At 37.9% G+C, this 22,268-nt stretch overlaps 1 protein-coding gene across 1 annotated transcript in view; it reads left to right on the top strand.

Moving 5' to 3' along the window:
• Positions 1–11,909: 11,909 nt before the first annotated feature.
• The window catches only part of LOC306883152 (gamma-aminobutyric acid receptor subunit alpha-4-like), a gene marked incomplete at both ends in the record, with an annotated part of 37,431 nt that continues 27,072 nt past the window's right edge, over positions 11,910–22,268 (top strand). Inside the window, 3 exons of the mRNA XM_079438267.1 lie at positions 11,910–11,995; positions 12,170–12,288; positions 17,999–18,066. Of these exons, the coding sequence (XP_079294393.1) occupies positions 11,910–11,995; positions 12,170–12,288; positions 17,999–18,066 (273 nt within the window). The remainder of the gene's footprint in view (positions 11,996–12,169; positions 12,289–17,998; positions 18,067–22,268) is intronic.

The raw sequence follows: 22,268 nt of genomic DNA, 5'->3' as shown, positions 1-22,268 counted from the left end.
TTTATCTGAAATCGTTATTTGATGATAGATTATACAGTTTTAGATTACAGAACAAGCAATGTTTGCGGTGTTCCTGCATGTCTTTGACCAGCAGATGTTACTAGCGTGCCGCCACTCATGCATTGCGCATGCGTGGAGTAAGTCTTTTTTTTTTTTTTTTTAGGAGTAAGTCATTATTACGAGAAACTAAGTCATTATTACGAGAAACTAACTCATTATTATGAGAAAGTATCTCATTATTACGAGAAATGTTCTCGATATAACGAGAAACTAAGTCATTATTACGAGAAAGTATCTCATTAATATGACTTACATTTACATTTACATTTATGCATTTAGCAGACGCTTTTATCCAAAGCGACTTACATTGTATTCAAGTTACAGTTTTTACATTTTTTACAATATCAGCTCTTTATCAGACTTACAGAATTATATTTTTTCTTAAGGTGGCGGGAACGGGCTTCCATACATTTCGGATATAAAATGGGTCGCGAATACTGTTTCAATATTAGGTGATATTAATCCAGAGCATTCATTTAATATTGATTGAACATTGATTGTAATACAATAATATCACAAAGTCTGTTACAGTCTGGTCTGACACCACATACTCAGCAGAGAATCTCCTGTTATGTATTTATTTATTTTTGCTCATAACACAAATCACACATTCTTTTTGCTCTTCTCTGTCTACCCCGAGCATCAGGACAGAGCTAATTCTACAGACAGCTGAATTTCGGGACGTAGAGTAAGAGGGGGGAAATAAGATGGATATAATCCCAGTGCAGTGAAGTCTCTGGATCTGGTCAGAGTTGAGCTGTTACTCTGGATTTAGACTGACTGATGTGCACAGGGAGCTCAACGCAGCGAGTGATCTTGCGTATGTTGCAGGGGCTGTGTAGGTGGCAGGTATTTATTGCTTTAACATAGAGGCCTCGACGAACACTGGCCATTTACACACCGTGAACACTCTCTCGCCTCAGGCCAGCGAAAGAGAGATGGGGAGGTGGAAGAACACAAGGCTGAGGTGATGCTGCTGGATGAAAGGGCAAGAGATATAAGTCTGGGGTTTACGCTTGTGTACAGTAGGGATTCTTTCTGTCTTTTTTGTTTTCTCTTGTTTTCATCAGTCTATCTCCCTCTGCTTTTGTTTATTCATAAACAGAGTCTGAGTATTGCAGCAGAAGATAGCGGGAAGCAGCCTCCTGTTGATTTGGGGTTATTGAGTTAAGTTCTGCTGTTTGACAGTAGCTTCATCACTACCGCTTTAATGCGTCCGCAGGGACGTACAGGTGCCAAGAGGGTCCATTTCTAGCCTTGTCCTGAGGCAGTTGATCAGAGTTAATTGTTTAAACTGTACAAAACGAAGCAACGCAACTCTAGACCAGAATTCGTCCTCTTTGACTTTTTGTTTGACATGCTCTCCTCTTCTTTTTTTAAACAGAATTAAATATTTAGTCTTGCAGGCTTTGCAGTTCTGTTGTAAATCATCCAGTAATCTCCATACACTCCAGCAGCACAATACCGCAGCTCTACGGCTTGATTTCCGAGCAACTCTTTTTAATTAGGTGACATATTTAAGCACCCCTCCCCCCAGTTTTATATCCATGTCTTCCATGCCGTTTTTCTCTCGCTACCCCTCAAAAAACGTGCTGCGCTCTTTTCCTAAGGTTCCTGTGAGGAGAATCAACACCCCTAATGAGTTTCATCACTGTAATTGATGCTGTAGGGTTGCTTTTACAAGCATATAGACCACTTAGATCCCCAGGGTTCACCGTCTAAGATCTATCTGGGTCTGAAACCACTTCAAGCACGCACAGAACCATCTAATCTGTGAAATTACACACACTGGGCATGAGACACTGTATAGGAGAAAATGTAAACTTAGGCAAGTATGTATAAGTAGGCACGGAAAGATGGGTCTTTATTTTTATTTTTTATTTTATTTTATTTTTTGATTGTTATTAGGACTGCTGAAGGTAATGCATGATTTAATTAGATTATTTAATGCCTTTTAAATATACATATTTATACGCTATCGTTCAAACGTTTGGGGTCAGTAAGATTTTTTTTTTCATGCTTTAGGCTGCATCAAAAATAAAGTGAAAATGTAATATTGTGAAATATTATTACAGCATTACATAACTCTTTTAAATAAATATATTTTAAGATATAATTTATTCCTGTGAAGCAAAGCTGAATTTTAAGCATCTTTACTACATACTTCAGTGTCACATGATCCTTCAAAAATCAAATATTGATTTGCTGCTCAAGAAACATTTCTTATTATCAATGTTTTCTATTAGTTCCTTGATAAATATAAAGTTCAAACATTAAAAATTTAATTTCTTCACTTACATTGTGTGTGTGTGTGTGTACAGTATATATACGTACAATATATATTTACGTATAATATATATATACGTAACATATACGTACAGTAGGTTCTTATTTTTTTTAACATTTTTCATACAATGAATGTAAACTATTTTAATTTTGCAATAAACTATTTAATTTTGCACTAATTTTATGTTTTAAAACTGGAAGTCTGAAACAACCATAAAACAATAAAAATAAAATGAAAAATAAAAAGAAATGTATTAAATGAAATGGTAAAAAGCTCCCAAGACAGCTTTAATTTGACTTTTATATTATCTTCAAAAATACTGTCCTCAAATTATGCTCTAAAAAGTGGCAGATGTTAAAACATCAGTATTTAAATGTGGAAATAATCATCTCCGTTTAAAATGTGAAATGAGTAAAAATTAACTAAATCATATTCCTTTGATTAGTTATTTTACTCTATTAACAGCCCTAATTGTTATATAGGCAGAAGTTGGTAAGACTTTTGTGTTTTGAGTCTGTCTCTCTCTGAAGGTTACTAATATATATCATGCTTTATTTCAGGTGGGCGGTGTTTTCGATGCCCTTCAGTGTGTGGATATGTCTCTTCCTTAATTGTTCCCTGTGTGGCCATCTATTTCCCTCCCTTTTTAGAAATGAAAAAATACTTTTTTCCATTCCTTCATCCTCATGGAAAATTTTTCTCTGTTGGCTCCAGCATCACTTCCTCAGCGTTCGCTGTGGCGACACCACCCCCCGCCAACAGCAGCAGATGTAGCCCCAGCACTTTTCTGGGGCTTTTGCTGAGCCGAGAAAATGGTGCTGAACCCGATGGAGCAACATCACCCATCAGAAAACCCCTCGAAACAACATACAGGACAATGTCTACGTTTGTTTGTTTTTTTTTTTTGATGGTCTCTGAGAATTGTTTTACAGGTTTCAGCTGAGCATATTGTCCTGCTGCTCTATCTTTGCCTGAGGCCAGATCACAGATTGTTGATGCAGTGTGTCCACAATCTCACCTTTGAGATGTTATGGAGAAATTCATAATACAACAGTGGCTCTCAGTAGGTTTCGCTTCAGGACCCAGATGTGGAGACCAACACAGCCCCAAAAAAGTAGACACAAATACCCTTAAAGTCGATTGACAATTGATGATTTTGGTTCCTAAATGTGTCTTGAATTTTAATGGTTTCATGTGCTTGGCAGCCAGTAATTCACCACACAAAATAGGTTGTGCTCAACACAACCATGTTTATCCTTGCTGCAATCTATTTTTAATACGGTCTGAGTTGTATTTTTGTACCTTGTGAAGTTATGATTCTCAAGGGTAAGGGCATGTCATGCAACCTATCCATGTTGGCATATGTCTAGTTTGGCTGCTTCTAACTCTCAGATCAATCTGTGCCAAAAATACTGTAGAGTTTGATTGGATGTGCAGCCGTTGATGTCAACAACAAAACATATGGGAAGAATATTCTCCTGTCTTGATAGGCAAACTTGAAAACTTGATAGGCTGGCTTTTTATAAGAGTAGACTGGTTAGCATGGCCTTGCTAGCCCCTGCTGTCAGATACCATAACTGTACCATCTGGCAAGATCATCATTTTCCATTGATGGTCATTCAAATACCCATGTATTCTCTTCCAAGTGACGAATGTTTGATTATAGATTATAGTAGATGCTTCACCAGATCCTAAATTGTTTTTGGAGGATTTAGATTTCTCACTGACTGCTGTTTTTGACAGCATAGAAGAGTTTCCTGTTAAGATCTTGGTGTTCTTATGGTACCATCAGTCAATCCATGTTGTCTCCAGATTGAATAATCATGTTTATGCTCCAGCTGATAGCTGAACAAAAAAAAAAAAAAAAAAAAAAAAAAAAAAAAAAAAAACTGGTGAACTGAAGACCCATGAACAAAGATGCCATGCATTTCCAACTTCATTGAGATAAATGTGTTGCTCATGGACAGCTTTATCCAGCTATCTGGATGGGGAAGTCGTGGCCTAATGGTTAGAGAGTTGGACTTGTAATTGAAAGGTTGCGGGTTCGAGTCCCCGGCCGGCAGGAATTGTAGGTGGGGGGAGTGAATGTCCACCCTCAATACCACGACTGAGGTGCCCTTGAGCAAGGCACCGAACCCCCAACTGCTCCCCGGGCGCCGCAGCATAAATGGCTGCCCACTGCTCCGGGTGTATGTTCACGGTGTGTGTGTGTGTTCACTGCTGTGTGTGTGCACGTTGGATGGGTTAAATGCAGAGCACGAATTCCGAGTATGGGTCACCATACTTGGCTGAATGTCACTTCACTCACTCACTGTTAAATGCACTTAACTCACTGCATTTAAGATGCACAGTTACACCATTCTGCATCATATTTGCTGAATTAAATCCAGTGCTTGATTCATACTAATTTTGGGCTGCTCATTCCAAAAATAGTGCCTGTTTTCCTTGAGCATGTCACACTTTCTCATGAAATATGATGCTTTTGATGCGACAGCCATTTGTTACCATTGTATTATCCCTTAATCAACAGAAAAACTGACACAAAGACATGATTTCTATCTTCCTAGGTTACAACTATTTGTTTAATTCCCAGCCAATTTTCACGTTTGAATGATTCTGAACACATGCCCAATTCTGATTTCCACATTGTAAGTTAAATGATGAATTTTTGCCCTTTTACATGCATTAAAGCTGTAAAGCTGATTAAAGCTTGCCCTTTTACATGCATCTGTTGCCCTCTGGCCGGCGCTACAGATCACTGAGCACCAGAACAGCCAGACACAAGAACAGTTTTTTCCCCCAGGCCGTATCCCACCTGAACAATACATAACACACCCCGGTACTGTACATCTGTAAATAACTCATCAAACCTTCATCTGTACATAGGACACATGCACATTCAGAGTTCTGTCTATGGTCATGTCTCTTTTCTGTATATTTTTATTTTTATTACTATTGTTATCCTTAATCATTGTATATTCTCTTCATTAGTGTTCTTTATCACCTTAATTATATGTTGTCTGCACTATGTTTGTACTTTCTGTACTGGAAGCTCCTAACACCAAGACAAATTCCTTGTGTGTGCAAACACACTTGGCAATAAAGCTCTTTCTGATTCTTCTTCTGATTCTGATACACATGTGTGACCCTGGACCACAAAACCAGTCAAAAGGGTCAGTTGTTTGATATTTATACAGTGGGGCAAATAAGTATTTGATACACTGCCGATTTTTCAAGTTTTCCCACTTACGAGATCTGTAATTTTCTTCGTAGGTACACCTCAACTGTGAGAGACAGAATATAAAAAAAAATATCCAGAAAATCACATTTTTGAATAATTAACTTCCATTTTATTGCATGAAATAAGTATCTGATACAATATAAAAATAGAACTTAATATTTGGTACAGAATATTGGTACCTTTGTTTACAATTACAGAGGTCAGATGTTTCCTGTAGTTCTTGACCAGGTTTGCACACACTGCAGCAGGGATTTTGGCCCACTCCTCCATACAGGTCTTCTCCAGATCTTTCAGGTTTTGGGGCTGTCGCTGGGCAACACGGAGTTTCAGCTCCCTCCATAGATTTTCTATTGGGTTCAGGTCTGGAGACTGGCTAGGCCACTCCAGGAATTGAAATGCTTCTTACGGAGCCACTCCTTAGTTGCCCTTGCTGTGTGTTTGGGGTTATTGTCATGCTGGAAGACCCAGCCACGACCCATCTGCAATGCTCTTACTGAGGGAAGGAGGTTGTTGCCCAATATCTCGCGATATATGGCCCCATCTATCCTCCCCCTCAATACGGTGCAGTCGTCCTGTCCCCTTTGCAGAAAAGCACGATGTTTCCACCCCCATGCTTCACGGTTGGGATGGTGTTCTTGGGATTGTACTCATCCTTCTTCCTCAAAACACGGCGAGTGGAGTTTATACCAAAAGGTTCTATTTTGGTCTCATCTGACCACATGACCTTCTCCCATGCCTCCTCTGGATCATCCAGATGGTCTTTGGAAAACTTCAGACAGGCCTGGACATGTGCTGGCTTGAGCAGGGGGACCTTGCGCACGCTGCAGGATTTTAATCCATGACGGTTTAGTGTGTTACTAATGGTAGCAGTTGAGACTGTGGTCCCAGCTCTCTTCAGGTTATTGACCAGGTCCTCCCGTGTAGTTCTAGACTGATCTCTCACCTTTCTCAGGATCATTGATAGTCCACGAGGCGAGATCTTGCATGGAGCCCCAGTCCGAGGGAGATTGACAGTCATCTTGAATTTCTTCCATTTTCTAATAATTGCGCCAACAGTTGTTGCCTTCTTACCAAGCTGTTTGCCTATTGTCCTGTAGCCATCCCAGCCTTGTGCAGGTCTACAATTTTGTCCTTAGACAGCTCTTTAGTCTTGCCCATAGTGGAGAGTTTGGAGTCTGATTGATTCAGTGTGAACAGGTGTCTTTTATACAGGTAACAAGTTCAAACAGATGCAGTTTAATACAGGTAATGAGTGGAGGATAGGAGGGCTTCTTAAAGACAAACTAACAGGTCTGTGAGAGCCAGAATTCTTGCTGGTTGGTAGGTGATCAAATACTTATTTCATGCAATAAAATGGAAGTTAATTATTTAAAAATCATACAATGGGATTTTCTGGATTTTTTTTTTTTGTTTATATTCTGTCTCTCACAGTTGAGGTGTACCTATGATGAAAATTGCAGAGCTCTCCATTCTTTGTAAGTGGGAAAACTTGAAAAAATCGGCAGTGTATCAAATACTTATTTGGCCCTCTGTACATCATATGAAAGCTGAAAAAATAGGACAATATTTGGATATAACTATGAAAATCTGGAATCTGAGGGTGCAAAAAAAATCTAAACATTGAGAAAATCGCATTTAAATTTGTCCAAATTAAGTTCTTAGCTATGCATATTACTAATCAAATATTAAGATATATTTATGGTAGGAAATTTACAAAATATCTTCATGGAACATGATCTTGACTTAAGATCCTAATGATTTTTGGCATAAAAGAAAAATTAATAATTTTGAGCCATTCAATATATTTTTGGCTATTGCTACAAATATACCAGTGCTACTTATCACTGGTTTTGTGGTCCAGGGTCACATACATACTGTCATTTGAAAAATCCACATTCATATTTTGCAAAAAATCTAAGTGATTGAAAGTTTTATTCCTATTTTTAAACTCACCATCATCAAATTACGTACTTTTTCTTTTTTTTTTTTTCAAATCGGCAGTATCAAGGTACAGGGTTGTGTTATGTGGTTGCATTTTATGATTTGCCTTTTGCATAGTTTTTTTCCTGTTCTAAATGACTTTATCATAACAGACCAGTGGCCTGTTTTTGGGTCACAACCCACCAGTTGAGAACCTCTGCAATAAAACACGTTAAAACACAAAGTGGCTATAGAAAGCATCTGCCAACAGCCAGAGGATCTTACAAAACGAGCTGGACAAACCGATAACACGGTGATGGATGCCATGCTATGAGAAGGGAGGTTGCGATAGGATATCTGAAACGCGAGCAGGACAGCTGCGAAGCTGTGAAACGCTGGAGTGTGGCTGTTAAGAGATTGTGTAGTGTGGGAGAACGATTGTGGGCAGCGGATGGGCTTTTTTCAGCGCAATAATACAGGGATTTGTCAGGGGCAATGGTGATCACAAGAAAATGTGGCATGTTTTGTGTGTGTGTGTGCGTCTGTATGCGTATGTTTGCTCATGTCAAGTGCTTTTCTGTGGATAGGATTTGATTACCAGACAGTTTGAGTCACAGTTCTGAGTCATTAGTTTCATTTGCCAGTCCTTCCATAAGAGCTCTGAAAACATGCAGTAAAAGGGCCCTCTCCTCTCTCGGCCTCCGTCTCTTTTTTCCTGCTCTCGTTTCTCTCTCCCCTCTATCCTCGCTCTCTCTGGCGTTCTCTACGCTCTCACACTCGCTAACAACTCTACGCGCTATTCCCTAAATGTTCCCCCAGTGTTCCTACATGTTCCTGAGTGTTAATGCACATCGGTTAACAGTGTATCTGCTATCTGCTTGCTAAAATTGAAGCAAATCAAACCACTTGACACAATATATATATATATATATATATATATATATATATACTGTATATACACTCACTGGCCACTTTATTAGGTACACCTTGCTAGTATTGGGTTGGACCCCCTTTTGCCTTCAGAACTGCCTTAATTCTTTGTGGCATAGATTCAACAAGGCTGTTGGAAACATTCCTCAGAGATTTTGGTCCATATTAACATGATAACATCACGCAGTTGCTGCAGATTTGTCAGCTGCACATCCATGATGCGAATCTCCCGTTCCACCACATCCCAAAGGTGCTCTATTGGATTGAGATCTGGTGACTGTGGAGGCCATTTGAGTAAAGTGAACTCATTGTCATGTTCAAGAAACCAGTCTGACATTATTTGAGCTTTGTGACATGGTGCATTATCCTGCTGGAAGTAGCCATCAGAAGATGGGTACACTGTAGTCATAAAGGGATGGACATGGTCAGCAACAATACTCAGGTAGGCTGTGGCGTTTAAACGATGCTCAATTGGTACTAAGGGGCCCAATGTGTGCCAAGAAAATATCCTCCACACCATTACACCACCACCACCAGCACGAACCATTGAGACAAGGCAGGATGGATCCATGCTTTCATGTTCTTTACGCCAAATTCTGACCCTACCATCTGAATGTCGCAGCAGAAATCAAGACTCATCAGACCAAGCAACGTTTTTTCCAATCTTCTGTTGTCCAATTTTGGTGAGCCTGGGTGAATTGTAGCCTCCGTTTCCTGTTCTTAGCTGACAGGAGCGGCACCCGGTGTGTTCTTCTGCTGCTGTAGCCCATCTGCTTCAGGTTTCGACGTGTTGTGCGTTCAGAGATTGTATTCTGCATACCTTGGTTGTAACGAGTGGTTATTTGAGTTACTGTTGCCTTTCTGTCATCTCTAACCAGTCTGCCCATTCTCCTCTGACCTCTGACATCCACAAGGCATTTTCATCTACACAACTGCCGCTCACTGAATATTTTCTCTTTTTCAGACCATTCTTTGTAAACCCTAGAGATGGTTGTGCATGAAAATCCCAGTAGATCAGCAGTTTTTGAAATATTCAGACCAGCCCGTCTGGCACCGACAACCTTTCCACATTCAAAGTCCCCTTTCTTCCTCATTCTGATGCTCGGTTTGAACTTCAGCAAGTCATCTTCACCACATCTATATGCCTAAATGCATTGAGTTGCTGCCATGTGATTGGCTGATTAGCAATTTGTGTTACCAAGCAATTGAACAGGTGCACATAATAAAGTGGCCGGTGAGTGAATCTCAACACAGTATCAAGCCCAAAAAAGACGTAAAATTAATCTGCTAACAAATCAAGAACAAATGAAACTGTGAATCGTATGTGACCTGTTAATCTTAATTAACCATCTAAACAAATGAACTGAGTCACTAAAATCAGTGCTTTATGAGTGCTTGTTCACTAAAAAAAATGTTTGCACAACTCTGTGACATAAACATCCTTAATACAGTTTCTTTTTTTCATTACACCACTACATTCTTAAAAGTAAAGGTGGTTAAATGGTTCTTCACAGAGATGCCATAGAAGAACCATTTTTGGTTCCACAAAGAACCATTCAGTCAAAGGTTCTTTAAAGAACCATCTCTTCCTTACCTTTTTATAATCTGAAGAACCTTCTTTCGCCACAAAGAACCTTTTTGTGAAACAGAAACAGGTTTCCTGAACACTCCCCCTCTTTGTCATTTGTTGACCTTTTTCACATTTAAATATTATTCATTGTAATTTCAGTTTCATGATGTGGGAAATTAGGACATGATTTCCTTCAGTTTTCATTGGATTTTATTAATTGTTATTATTTTTCCCTACACATGCACCCTTGGTTACATCAGCAGAACAGAAATTATTTTAAAAGTGGAGAAAGCAATATTTTAATGAAGGTTTACAAAAACATTTATAATACTTTCAGAACAATGTGTACTGATGAACAATGCATTACCTAGACAGAAGTTATTTGGCTGATTCACTATTTGATTTTCTGTTGTGCACAGTCTCTTTGCTTCATGCTAAAGTGAATAGAATAGGTTGTGCTGCCTTATTTTAAATCAAAATTAGGACAAGCCTCCAAAGCCTCATCCTCTTCAAATTATAATCACTATAGGATAAAAAAAAAAAAGCATTATGACATGAAACTATAAAATGTAGCGCATTTAAACTTTTCTCTCTAATTAATAATAAAGATGACAACATTGCAAACTCCAAGCTGGTTTCTTCACTCAGAAGCACATGGAGGGCTAATATAATTATTTGTTCCTCATTATTTTACCACATATTCATAATGTGATGTTACACTAGAGTGCCACCTCCTCTAGCTCATTATGTTTATTATAAGCTTTTCTCGCATGCGAACAACCTGTGAATGAGGCCGGTGAATACGCCACCCAGCTGCCCACAGATCATACGCTATAAAGCAGAGCGAGAGTGCTGATTGAGGATAAGGTTTTGTTTTTTATAGCCAACTAAATACAACACAGCAGCTGATCCTAGATCAGCTGTGACAGTGACAGACTGGAATTATTATGCATGTGCAGTGTGTGTCAGCTTGTGCTGATAAGGATCGCTGGGTATGATTGCTATCAAGAACAATTGGACAAGAGTTAATTAGTTTTTCTTTGCACGGTTACCGTCGAGTGTGGGACCAGGAGGGAAACCAAGCATGTTCTTCGCAGGACAGCACGCACGCACGCACGCGCACACGCACACATACTACATCGAAGACTTTGTCCCGTCCCAGGTGTACAGGAGCTGCGTGTGATTTGTCCTACTTCCTGTACAGTGTGACTGTACCTTGTGCGCGAGCATGTGTGTAACGTTGCGACAAACAACTGACCTATTTCAATGTGCTGTAATATTAACAAGCCCGGATAAGTTTGATCTTTTCCGAGAGAGCGGGAGCTGTTAATCTTGCAATGCAAGCGGGTTTAATTATAATCCAAGAATGGCAGAATTCAAATTTGCACCTTTTAGTTGCCAAGATCAATTAACACCCGGCCCCCAAAGTCAAAGTTTACCACGGGCAAGATCAGACATGAGAATTGCTGCGTAAAGTGAGTTCATGCGCAATGCCGCCACTATACATCACCAAAGTGATCTCGCACAAACGTTCGCAGGCAGACTTCTCTTAAGTGCGCTCGTGAGTGTGTTGCACGTCGGACGCACGTCCCAGTTTTGGCACTGAGGTGAGTGTGTAGGAACCCAGCGCGTCCTCCTCTCTCTCCTCTAACCTCCTCACAGCGAGACGCACGATTCCACAGGATGCTTCACCATATGCTTCTCTTAACCACTGAGTTTGGGGTTTGGATGTAGGCGATCCATTGGGCACAGAGCGAGTTCTGGATTTGGATGCTTCGCTGGCACGGCTTTGCGGGTGATGGTGAAGCGCGTCTTGCGCGCTGCCGCACGTTTCCTCGATCTTTCCTCGGGACGTTTGGCGAAGGGAAATGTGAAGAAGGCTTAAAGAATGGCATGTAAACATGGTTTCTGCCAAGAAGGAGATGGTGACTGCGATGTACCCCACTTCTATTTCCACTCTCCTCTACTTTCTGTGTGTGGCGGCTTGGTGAGTTCCAACTGGATTTGAGCGTTACGCATGGCATCTTTACGCCTCGAGGTTACAAACGACAAACCCGGGCGTTTTTGAACTGTTTGTGCAGTTGATTGATACGAAAAATAGGCGTTTATTTCATGTGTGCGCAATGTTAAAATGCTTCAGTTTGCTCTGTGTTGTTTTTAGCATAAAGAGAATATCTGGACAGATCAGAAAGGATGAGAAATTATACCCGGAAAATTTCACGCGCATTCTGGACCGACTTCTGGATGGATACGATAACAGACTCCGGCCTGGATTTGGGGGTACGTGTCAAAATCATCCCAACATTTGGCCAAAAATAAAGAGCACGTTGCTTTTAAAGCTTCTCGCGCAAAGCGAGCTCTCCAAATGTAGTGTTTTTACGTAGGTCGCATGCTATTTACCAAGTGTTGTTTGTTTGGTGAGGGTTGGTGTCCTCTGAGGGGAGATGGAGGTGTATGCCAGCTACAAATGTCCTTTTGCTGCCCACTTTCTTTCTCTGCTCTCGGTGTATCTGTTATTGGTGCCGTTTGGTTGTTTAAGCGAGTTTTGTTGTAATCGCGCCGAGAAAGCCGCTTAATGCATATTTTAAGTAGGAAGAGTACAGATGTTCGCTTTGTGTGCGTAAACCGCTCACATTCCCCACGCTCTTTTGTCTTTTAACAGCGCACATCAGCGTTTTAACCTGTTTTGCGACGCCTAATGGTTTGCTGCTGTATAATTGTTGGTCAGCAGCGACTAATTTTATTGTAGCACTAGTTTTGAGTACAATAGCACGAACAATTTAACTGTGCTCATAGTGCTTGAAACTTCAGAAGTAACCCCTTGGAGTGTGCTTGAAAGATTTAAAAATAGATATTAAACTTCGCGTGTGTATTTATTAAAATCTAGCTATTTATATCGTCATTAAAAGAATTTGCTTCAGAGATCATTAGTTAGTCTGCATGCAAATTGTTAGAAATGGAATTAAATATGTTCAGCTTATACACACGAGCTAGTGATGTATTAATCATTATATAATATTGATTAATGGCTTAGCCTATTGATGAAAGTTACTATATAACGAAAAACATCAAGAATTGCTGCACACGTCACAGTTTCCTCTCTCCCCTTTTCCTCATTTAATTTTTTTAAGTCAAGAAATAAATAATCAAATCAAAGCTTGTGGATCTCTATGCGTAATGCCAGGATGTGATTGGAGCTCAGGGAATGAAGCTCTGGTTTTTTTATGTAACTTTAGTGAAGAGGCAGAGAGCACATCTCTCCAAACAGAGCAGCACACCCACCTTCACATGACAAGAGCTCTCGAGCGGAGCTGGATCAGGCTGGAGGGGCTTGATCAGCTCTCATCTAGATGGTGTGGGTTCACAGTTCTAGTAGGATCGCATGAGTTGCCCCTGCCAAAGAATGCAGTGCTTCAGAGATGATAGATATCAGGGCTCGGGCGCGTCTCTTATCACTGGCCTTCTTGTTGTCGTCATCTGATTGTTGTGCCATGAGGACTTGGATTTGAAGAAATGCACTTTTTAAAATGCGGTGTATTATGTAATTGTTCACCCAAAAATGAAAATTCACTCTAATGATGTTTTGAATCTGTTATTCTTTCTGTGGCACATAAAAATTGCAAATTTGATTAATGATGCATGTGACAAAAAAGCACCATAAAAGTAGTCCATACAAATTGTCCACTATAAGTTTTCTGAAATCAGTGGCTCAAGAGAATTTTTTTTTTTTTTTTTTTTTTAAATGACGAGCTAAATTTTGAGTTTCTGTTTCTCATACAAGCTGTATTATGGCTTCAGATGGCTTGGAACATATAGAGCATGAGTCATTTTATGATACTTAAAAGGGTTTTTTGGCACTTTCTAGAGCTTGACTAATGACTCTACTGAAATAATGAAGTAGGATTTACTTTGAAACTATTTTCTCACAAATGATTCTCACAATTTTCAAGAATAGCTAGTAATTTTTGCAAAAAAAAAAAACAAAGAAACAGCAGGTAACACAGAATCAAATGTGAATGTTGTACGTAGAAAGACTGACATTGTAATTTCTGCAAAATGTGCTCCAATAATCGTTGTTTTGTTTACAACTTTGAAAAAAAATACACTGCATGAACTGTTTTTATATAGAAAAAGCTCTGTGAACTGAAGAAAAAATGCTTGCTTTGGAATGACATTTTTGAGAAAAGAAAAATTGCTCTCTGAAGTTCTCTGTTATTTTTTATTTAAATTTTAAATCTAAATAAATAACAATAGAAACAAATGAGATAATTGTCATGCAGTAAGAGTATAGAGCTATAAAGTGAATGTGAACAGCAGCTTGGTATTCAAAGAATTTGATGAGAAATGTTTGAGTTCAAATTGAGACCTTTGACTTTCATTGCATACTTTGGCAAATCTGTGGAGTTTGAGGCACTGTTGAGATATCTTTTGAATCTCTAGAGGAGATGCATCTGAAAGCAGGAGACCTGAGAAACCTCCATTTATTCTCGGTTTAATCTAATTTGTATAGAAGAAAGATTTGAGATATTAAAAAGATCTCTTTAGATTTTTTGTGTGCAGTGGACTGAGTTTGTGAGATTGTTCCTGTCTTTCATATTTCTGTAGGATTCATGGTTGTCAACTGTGAGAGATGCTCAGAGTGTCTGTTTAATGGCAGATAATCCATTTTCTTGTGTTTGACTAAAGGCACTTCTCTCTCAAGTGATTTACTCAAGCATCTATCAGAGAGCCTCTAGAACATTAGGAGTTCAACGCTCACAAGTTCAACCCATGAAAAAAACAAAAACCCACTCTTCGCCCAACTCTTTTAGGGAACTATTGACCGCGTTCCCTTCTACCTTTCATTGCAAAAACACTTGAATGAGTTGTGTTCAACCAAGTCTCTGCCTTTCTCACATAGAACAACCTCCTGGACAGTAACCAATCTGGCTTCAGAAGTGGACATTCGACCAAAACTGCCTTGCTCTCTGTTGTTGAAGCCCTAAGACTTGCAAGAGCGGCTTCCAAGTCTTCATTACTCATCTTGCTAGATTTGTCTGCTGCTTTTGATACGGTCAACCACCAGATCCTCTTGTCAACCCTATTGAGAAAGGGCATCTCAGGAACCGCACTCCAGTGGTTTGAGTCTTAGCTCACAGATCCAAGTCGCAACATCTAGCTACTGGGGTGCCTCAGGGCTCAGTTCTTGGACCACTTCTCTTTTCTGTCTACATGGCATCACTAGGTTCTGTCATTCAGAAACATGGCTTTTCATATCACTGCTATGCTGATGACACTCAACTGTACCTCTCATTCCATCCTGATGATCCAACGATAGCTGCTCACATCTCAGCATGTCTAAAAGACATTTCTTGCTGGATGAAGGACCATCACCTTCAACTCAACCTAGCTAAGACAGAACTGCTTGTAGTTTCAGCTAACCCATCACTTCATCACAGTTTAACCTTCCAGTTAGGTTCATCAACCATAACTCCTTCAAAAACAGCCAGAAACCAAGGGGTTCTGATTGATGATAAGCTGACTTTCTCAGACCACATTGCTAAAACTGCCGATTTGTACTATTTTCTACTGTCCTGCAGATTTGCATTATACAATATTAAGAAGATCAGGCCCTTTCTCTCAGAACATGCAACGCAACTCCTTGTTCAGGCTCTTGTTCTGTCCAGACTTGACTATTGCAATGCTCTCTTGGCAGGTCTTCCAGCAAATTCCATCAAACCTCTACAATTAATCCAAAATGCAGCTGCAAGATTAATCTTTAGTGAGCCGAAAAGAACGCACGTCTTGCCTCTGTTCATCAATTTGCACTGGCTACCAATAACTGCTCGCATTAAATTCAAGGCATTAATGTTTGCCTACAGAACCACCACTGGCTCTGCACCCCTTTACCTAAATTCATTACTTCAGACTTATTTGCCCTCTAGAAGCTTGCGTTCTGCAAGTGAACGATGCATTATTGTGCCATACCAAAGACACACAAAAACACTTTCATGGACTTTTTCATTAACTATTCCCATTTGGTGGAATGACCTGCCCAACTCAATCCGAGCAGCTAAATCTTTACCCATCTTCAAGAAACAGCTAAAACCTCATCTCTTCCATCTTTATTTGACCCTCTAAATCTAGCACTCTCTATTCTAATTTTATTTTATCCATCTGTCTTCTTTTTATTTAAAACAAAAAACACACATTTGACCTTCTATCAATTGCATATTTATTGTCTAACTGCTAGCTTTTCTTGTTAAATTAACCTTAGCTTTATTGTTTTCTATTCTATCTACTTGTTTCTTATAAAAAAAAAACAAAAAAAACACTAGGTTTCTTTTTTCTATATTCTATCTACTTGTTTTCTTAAAAAAAAAAAGTGTGTTGTGTACTGCGTTAGGCTAATCAAGACTTGTAATAGCACTTGCATGTTGTTGCTCTTTTGTTGGTTTTGATTGCTTCTAATGTCCTCATTTGTAAGTCGCTTTGGATAGAAGCGTCTGCTAGATGACTAAATAAATAAATGAATAATATGAAATGGATCAGTGATTAATCATGTGATTTAGAGCTTTGAGTGCCCGAGTCTGTTTTCAGTTACACGTTTGGTCTTTATTTGTTTTTGTGTTTTCATTTTTCCCTCCACAAGAATTTGGTAAAAGTAGATAAATAAATGATAAATGGCTTCAGTCAGAGAAAAGCGAAATCCAAATTGTGCCCATTGTCTTTCCTAATACATAATCATGGTCATATTGTGCAGTATTTGACAGCGTATGTTTTTAAGAAAAAATCTGCATAATTCCTTTTGGCTGACATCACATCCAAGATGTAGATAGAGTCTTCATCAGAACACATTTGGAGAAATTTACCATTATATCGCTTGCTCGCCAATGGATGCTCTGCAGTGAATGGGTGCCGTCAGAATGAGAGTCCATACAGCTAATAAAAATATTGTAATAATCCACAAGTAATCTACACGATGAGTCCATCAAGTGAAAGTGAAAAGCTGCATGTTTGTAGGAAACAAACCCATCATTACAATGTTAGCTTGTGGGTAAAATACGAGTCCTCTATCCATAAAATAGCTTCATCCAGTGAAAAAGTCATCTTGTCTGAATCTAAAGAGAAAGATGCACAGATCAAGCACTGTTTACAATTTTGTAAACAGTGATACAACATTAATATTACATGTGATAATGATTACTGTGGTGTTTTACTGTGATGTGATGTTACAATTTTGTAAACAGTGATACAACATTAATATTACATGTGATAATGATTACTGTGGTGTTTTACTGTGATGTGACGTTACTGTGATGTGATGTTACAATTTTGTAAACAGTGATACAACATTAATTGTACATGTGATAATGATTACTGTGATGTTTTTGTTAGCTGTTTGGACTCTCATTCTGACGGCACCCATTCACTGCAGAGGATCCATTGGTGAGCAAGTGATGTAATGCAACATTTCTCCAAATCTGTTCTGAAGAAACAAACATATCTACATTTTGGGTGGCCTGATGGTGAAATTTCAACATTTTTGGGTGAACTTTTCCTTTGATTTTAACCAACAGCCGAATAGCTGTTTATGTATTGTTTTAGACTTACTTTAATACTGTAGGTCATGCAGCCTTTCTAAAATCTTAAGAGTAGTTATCTAATGCTGCGTAAAATTCTCATAAAGGTTACACAATATTAGCAAATAATTACAAATTTTCCACTCCACTGTGACTCACGGATTCCTGAAATAAATTCCTGATTGATCAAATTGAATCCTGTCCAATATTTTTTATATGGAAGTCGAATGAGTCAAGAATGTGGATTCATGTTGACTTTGACAGCCAAAAAAAAAAAAAAAAAGCAATCGTGTGTTAATCCATTTATTTCATTCATAATACCTGGTTTGAGTCACATTCTTAGGTCACATCAGTTCTGTGCATTTATTTCAGATCTATTTCAAGTCATAAGAGGTTTTAATGTGATTCTGATTCCTGTGTCTGACCAGGTCCAGTGACGGAAGTGAAGACCGATATTTATGTCACAAGTTTTGGCCCAGTTTCCGACGTAGAGATGGTGAGCGATCTGAGATGTTTATGATTATGTGTGAACAGGTTGGATTTGTGTGTGTACATGTATGTGTTCACGAGCAGCTGTTATATAAGGTGTCATATTCCGTCCTCGGAGATAAGATTAAAATAAATAATTCAGCCAGCTTGCCATTTAGATCAATGCATGGTGCAGTTATCTGCTCAGTCAGTGTGAATCAAGTAAGAAAAAAGTGATTGAGTCAACAATTTCAGCAGGTATTTTCCCCAGAGAACAATATGAGGTTCAGCACTTCGCACAAGAGTACAACAGCACTAAATATGACCAAATTTACAGTGTTTAGCTCAGATTGGTCCAGGCTGTAGTAAAAATAATCACAAAATGGCATTCTTAATGCATTGAACTTCCATGAATTCATATATTTCCAGGTGTGAAGCTGAATATTCAGCTGTGTAGAAACACTTTTAAACTCAGACATTGTTACAAATAATTACAAAGAAACGGTGAGTAAAATATTTAATTAAATGTGAAGTTTTGAAGTAGAAAAAATTCAATGTATTTTCTTGTAAAACGTACTCCAGCAAACTTTGTCTTATTTATGACTTAGAATTTTGTTTTTTTCCCGCAGATTTGATTGGCTCTTGAAGAAAAAAAATATATATATTATTGGTTACTGTCATTTTTCCCTGCCCACACAACCTTGATTACATTAGAAGAAAAGAAAAGGTTGTTTCAGATGTGTAGAAAGTTCAATCTTTGCTGCAAGATTATGAAAATAATTGTTAATGGTGTAGAATACTGTAACGGAAATTTGTTTAAAAAGTCAATAGGAAAAAAAAAATGGTTTTACAATCTTTTTTTTAGAGTTACAGGGGAATGTTTTACAAGGTAATACAAGGATGTCTTTAAAAAGTAAGTATACTTCATTTTGATTTTATGTTTTACACTGTAAACCCTAATATTGTCTTTACTTAAACAATCAAGTAATGTTGACTAAACATTACTTAAAATTTTGAATTTTGAACCTGTTGCTTAAAAATATGAGTTAATTTAACTTATTTACCTTCAAAATGCATAAACTTAAGATTTCAAGTATTGTGAGCTCAAAATCACGATTAATAGGTCATTGTCATTTTCACAAATGTAGTTTTCTTGACTGTACAATTCTAATACCGTGTGTATCCTTTAAGTGCAAGGTCTTTTCTATTTTTTATCAGAAAACAAATGGCTTCAATTACAATTATTGACCATAATGGGAATACATTTAGACTATTTATTTTTATTTAGGAAAAAAGTTGACAAATGAACTTCAGTATATATACAAGTGTTTTTGTGACACTGATATATAAAATTTAACTATTTATTTTGGATGCAATTAATTGTTTGACACCCCTATTCAGAATGTTTTCCATTTGTTCAATCAGTTTTGAAAAAGTGACAAATTGACGATTATTTACATAGCATTACTAAACCGTATCATTTTCAATGGGGGACAAAAAAAAAAATCTAAATAAACTGCATTTTGATATTTCAATTGTGTGTTTGTGTGTGTGCATATATAAGGAGAAAGAAGTTCTTTAAAAACAGTAAAAACAGTATATTTGATGGTCACACTGACAACTCCAAACAACTACACAATGTATCCAAAATTACTACACTAAACAGTCTTTCTGTGGTCCCTATAGTAAACTAGCCAGTAAAATCTACACAGTAAACGCAAAACTACGGAATCACAATACAACTAGTATTAGCAGAAGTGCTTTTTTTCTTCTTCTTCTTCTTCTGATGTTGTCTACATAAGCGCCCGCGCTTACGTTCTGACGCTCACATATCATGCTTACGCTATTCTTCCTTGTGATTGGCCATGCAATGAGTTCTGCCTAGCAACAAGAGAACTAATGCAATGATTGGTGGATTTCAAAATTGGTCCTTTTGCCCTTTTTGACACCACGTTTCAAGACGAAGTTTTCTTCTATGTTCGGTAAGTAAAATTATATAGATATAGTTATTTTAAGTGAAATATGCTTGTTTAAATCCTTGTGGTATGTTTCTATAATAAAAGACAACGCAGCCATAATTACAATATTTCCCGGTCAAACTTTGCCAGAGTAGCCATCAAGTAACGATATGGATCTGTGATGGTATGATAACTGAGATATCAGATTGTTGTTTATTTGATTTGTAATACTGAACCATATTAGTTATACACTTAATCGTAGTGTAAACGTGTATTTCTGTGGGAAAGAACTTGGCAGCCACTTCTGAGATAAATTAACGTTGTTCCCCCCGTTCAAATTTTCCAACCTTGCCATTAGTTAACGACATTTTCTTAATGATTTTGTGATTTTAAAATTGTATTGAAACGACAACGTTTTAAATTTTGTCAACATGTAATTTATTTCTTATTTTCATATCAGTAATCTGTTATGTATAATAGATAATCCAATATTTAATTTAAATCATATATTCTCATTACAATGCCTAAAATAGATTGATAGTGAGTTTTTCTGGCATTAATAGAATTTCATGTTTTCCTCTAAAGTCAGCACAGCCAACTGAGGTCCAAACCCTTGTTCTTCGAGGACTGCCTATCATGCTTGGAGATGATGACTCTTCTTTCTTCAAGTCATGTTTAGTAAGTACATATGTTCTTAAAAGGAATAGTTCACCCACAAATGATTACACCATGGTTTACTGACCCTCAAGCCACCCAATCAGAGTTATAATAAAATATATCCTGGCTGTTCCAAGCTTTATAATGGGAGTGAATGGGGGATGAGATTTTGAAGCTCAAAAAATTCCATCCATCCATCATAAAACCGCTCCACATGGCTTCAGGGGGTTAATAAATGCGTTGTGAAATGAATCAATGTGTTTGTGTAAGAAAATATCCATATTTAAAACTATATAAAGTGAAACTGTAACAGTAACACCTCTCGTAGTTCAAAACACTTAAGGTACATCCTACATCATACATCACATTACTTGCACTTTTATTGTAAATTGAATATGGTCCACCGGAAGCTGGATATTTTACTTTATTGAAAGGCCTGAGTGTGAGTATATTTTAATTTTGGGTGAAGTATTCCTTTAATATACAAATGTGGCCAACTTTTTTTTTTATTAAATATCATTTATAATGCATACTTTAAAAAGTGTATACCAAATTCTTTGCAGGAAGCATCTACATTTGCATAAATTCAAGTGTATACATGTCAGTATAATGTTGGATTAGGGTTAGTGATTTGAAACTTAATGCACATTCTGATAAACATGCATTGATGATAAACCTTTGATTCCTGATCACAATACTATGTTTATACCTGTTTTTTCACTTGGTGACTGATAATCGCAACACTATCCTTGATGTGCCAGTGGGGATCTTATTCGAGGACACTGATCTTCAGCCCCCCAACTCCTTGCATTTGACTTCTTCGATTGGAATAATTCTTGAAGGCCAAGTGGTGATGGACAAAATGCAGGACCTCCCACAGGCAATCTGTCTTCTCTTTGGTCTGATTTACGCACTAGACCTGAATTACCCAAAATCACTGGCCAACACGTTTGATTTCATCCAGCGTGTACTAATGTCAATGGGACAGAATGCTCTCAAGCCTAGAGTGCAGTCTCTGGCAAACCAGCTATTTGCTTAAGAAACGCCACAGATACTTTAACACCACTCTTTGTTTGGGGTTTTAAACAAAGTTATCCATTAATCTAATTATCCAGTTATCTCCATTATCCATTTATGAAGAATAAAAAGTATGTTTAAATTGTTAAATGCAGAGTTCTACAACTGATGTGCAGTAGTTACTTTGGGTAACTCGTTACAGTAGTTACTTGTTACCATTGTTACACCTCTGTAGTGTGGTTGTGACCCAGTAATATTTTCATTACAGTATAGTTTGGACTGTGATATTGTGACATTTGGGCCAAAGGCACTGAACATGTTCAGTATGTTTTATTTTAGTTTGCAGTCTTTGCACAAAGCTTAAACATTGAAATGTAGTAAGAAAGTAATTATTATACTTAGCATACATGTTTAGTACATTAACAATTGTGAGGAGTAAAAAGTGTAATTATTAAGTGCACAGAGTTGTGCAATTGATGTAAGTGCACTTATGTTGGACATTTTTACTGTTGTTACCACTTTTACAGTGTGGTTGTGACCCAGTAAATTTCAACTACAGTATAGTTTGTATTGTAATACTGTGAAATTTTGGTGAGAG

Source organism: Barbus barbus (assembly GCF_936440315.1).
Source record: "Barbus barbus genome assembly, chromosome: 17".
NCBI lineage: Eukaryota > Metazoa > Chordata > Actinopteri > Cypriniformes > Cyprinidae > Barbus > Barbus barbus.
This window is presented reverse-complemented; position numbering and strand designations above follow the sequence as displayed.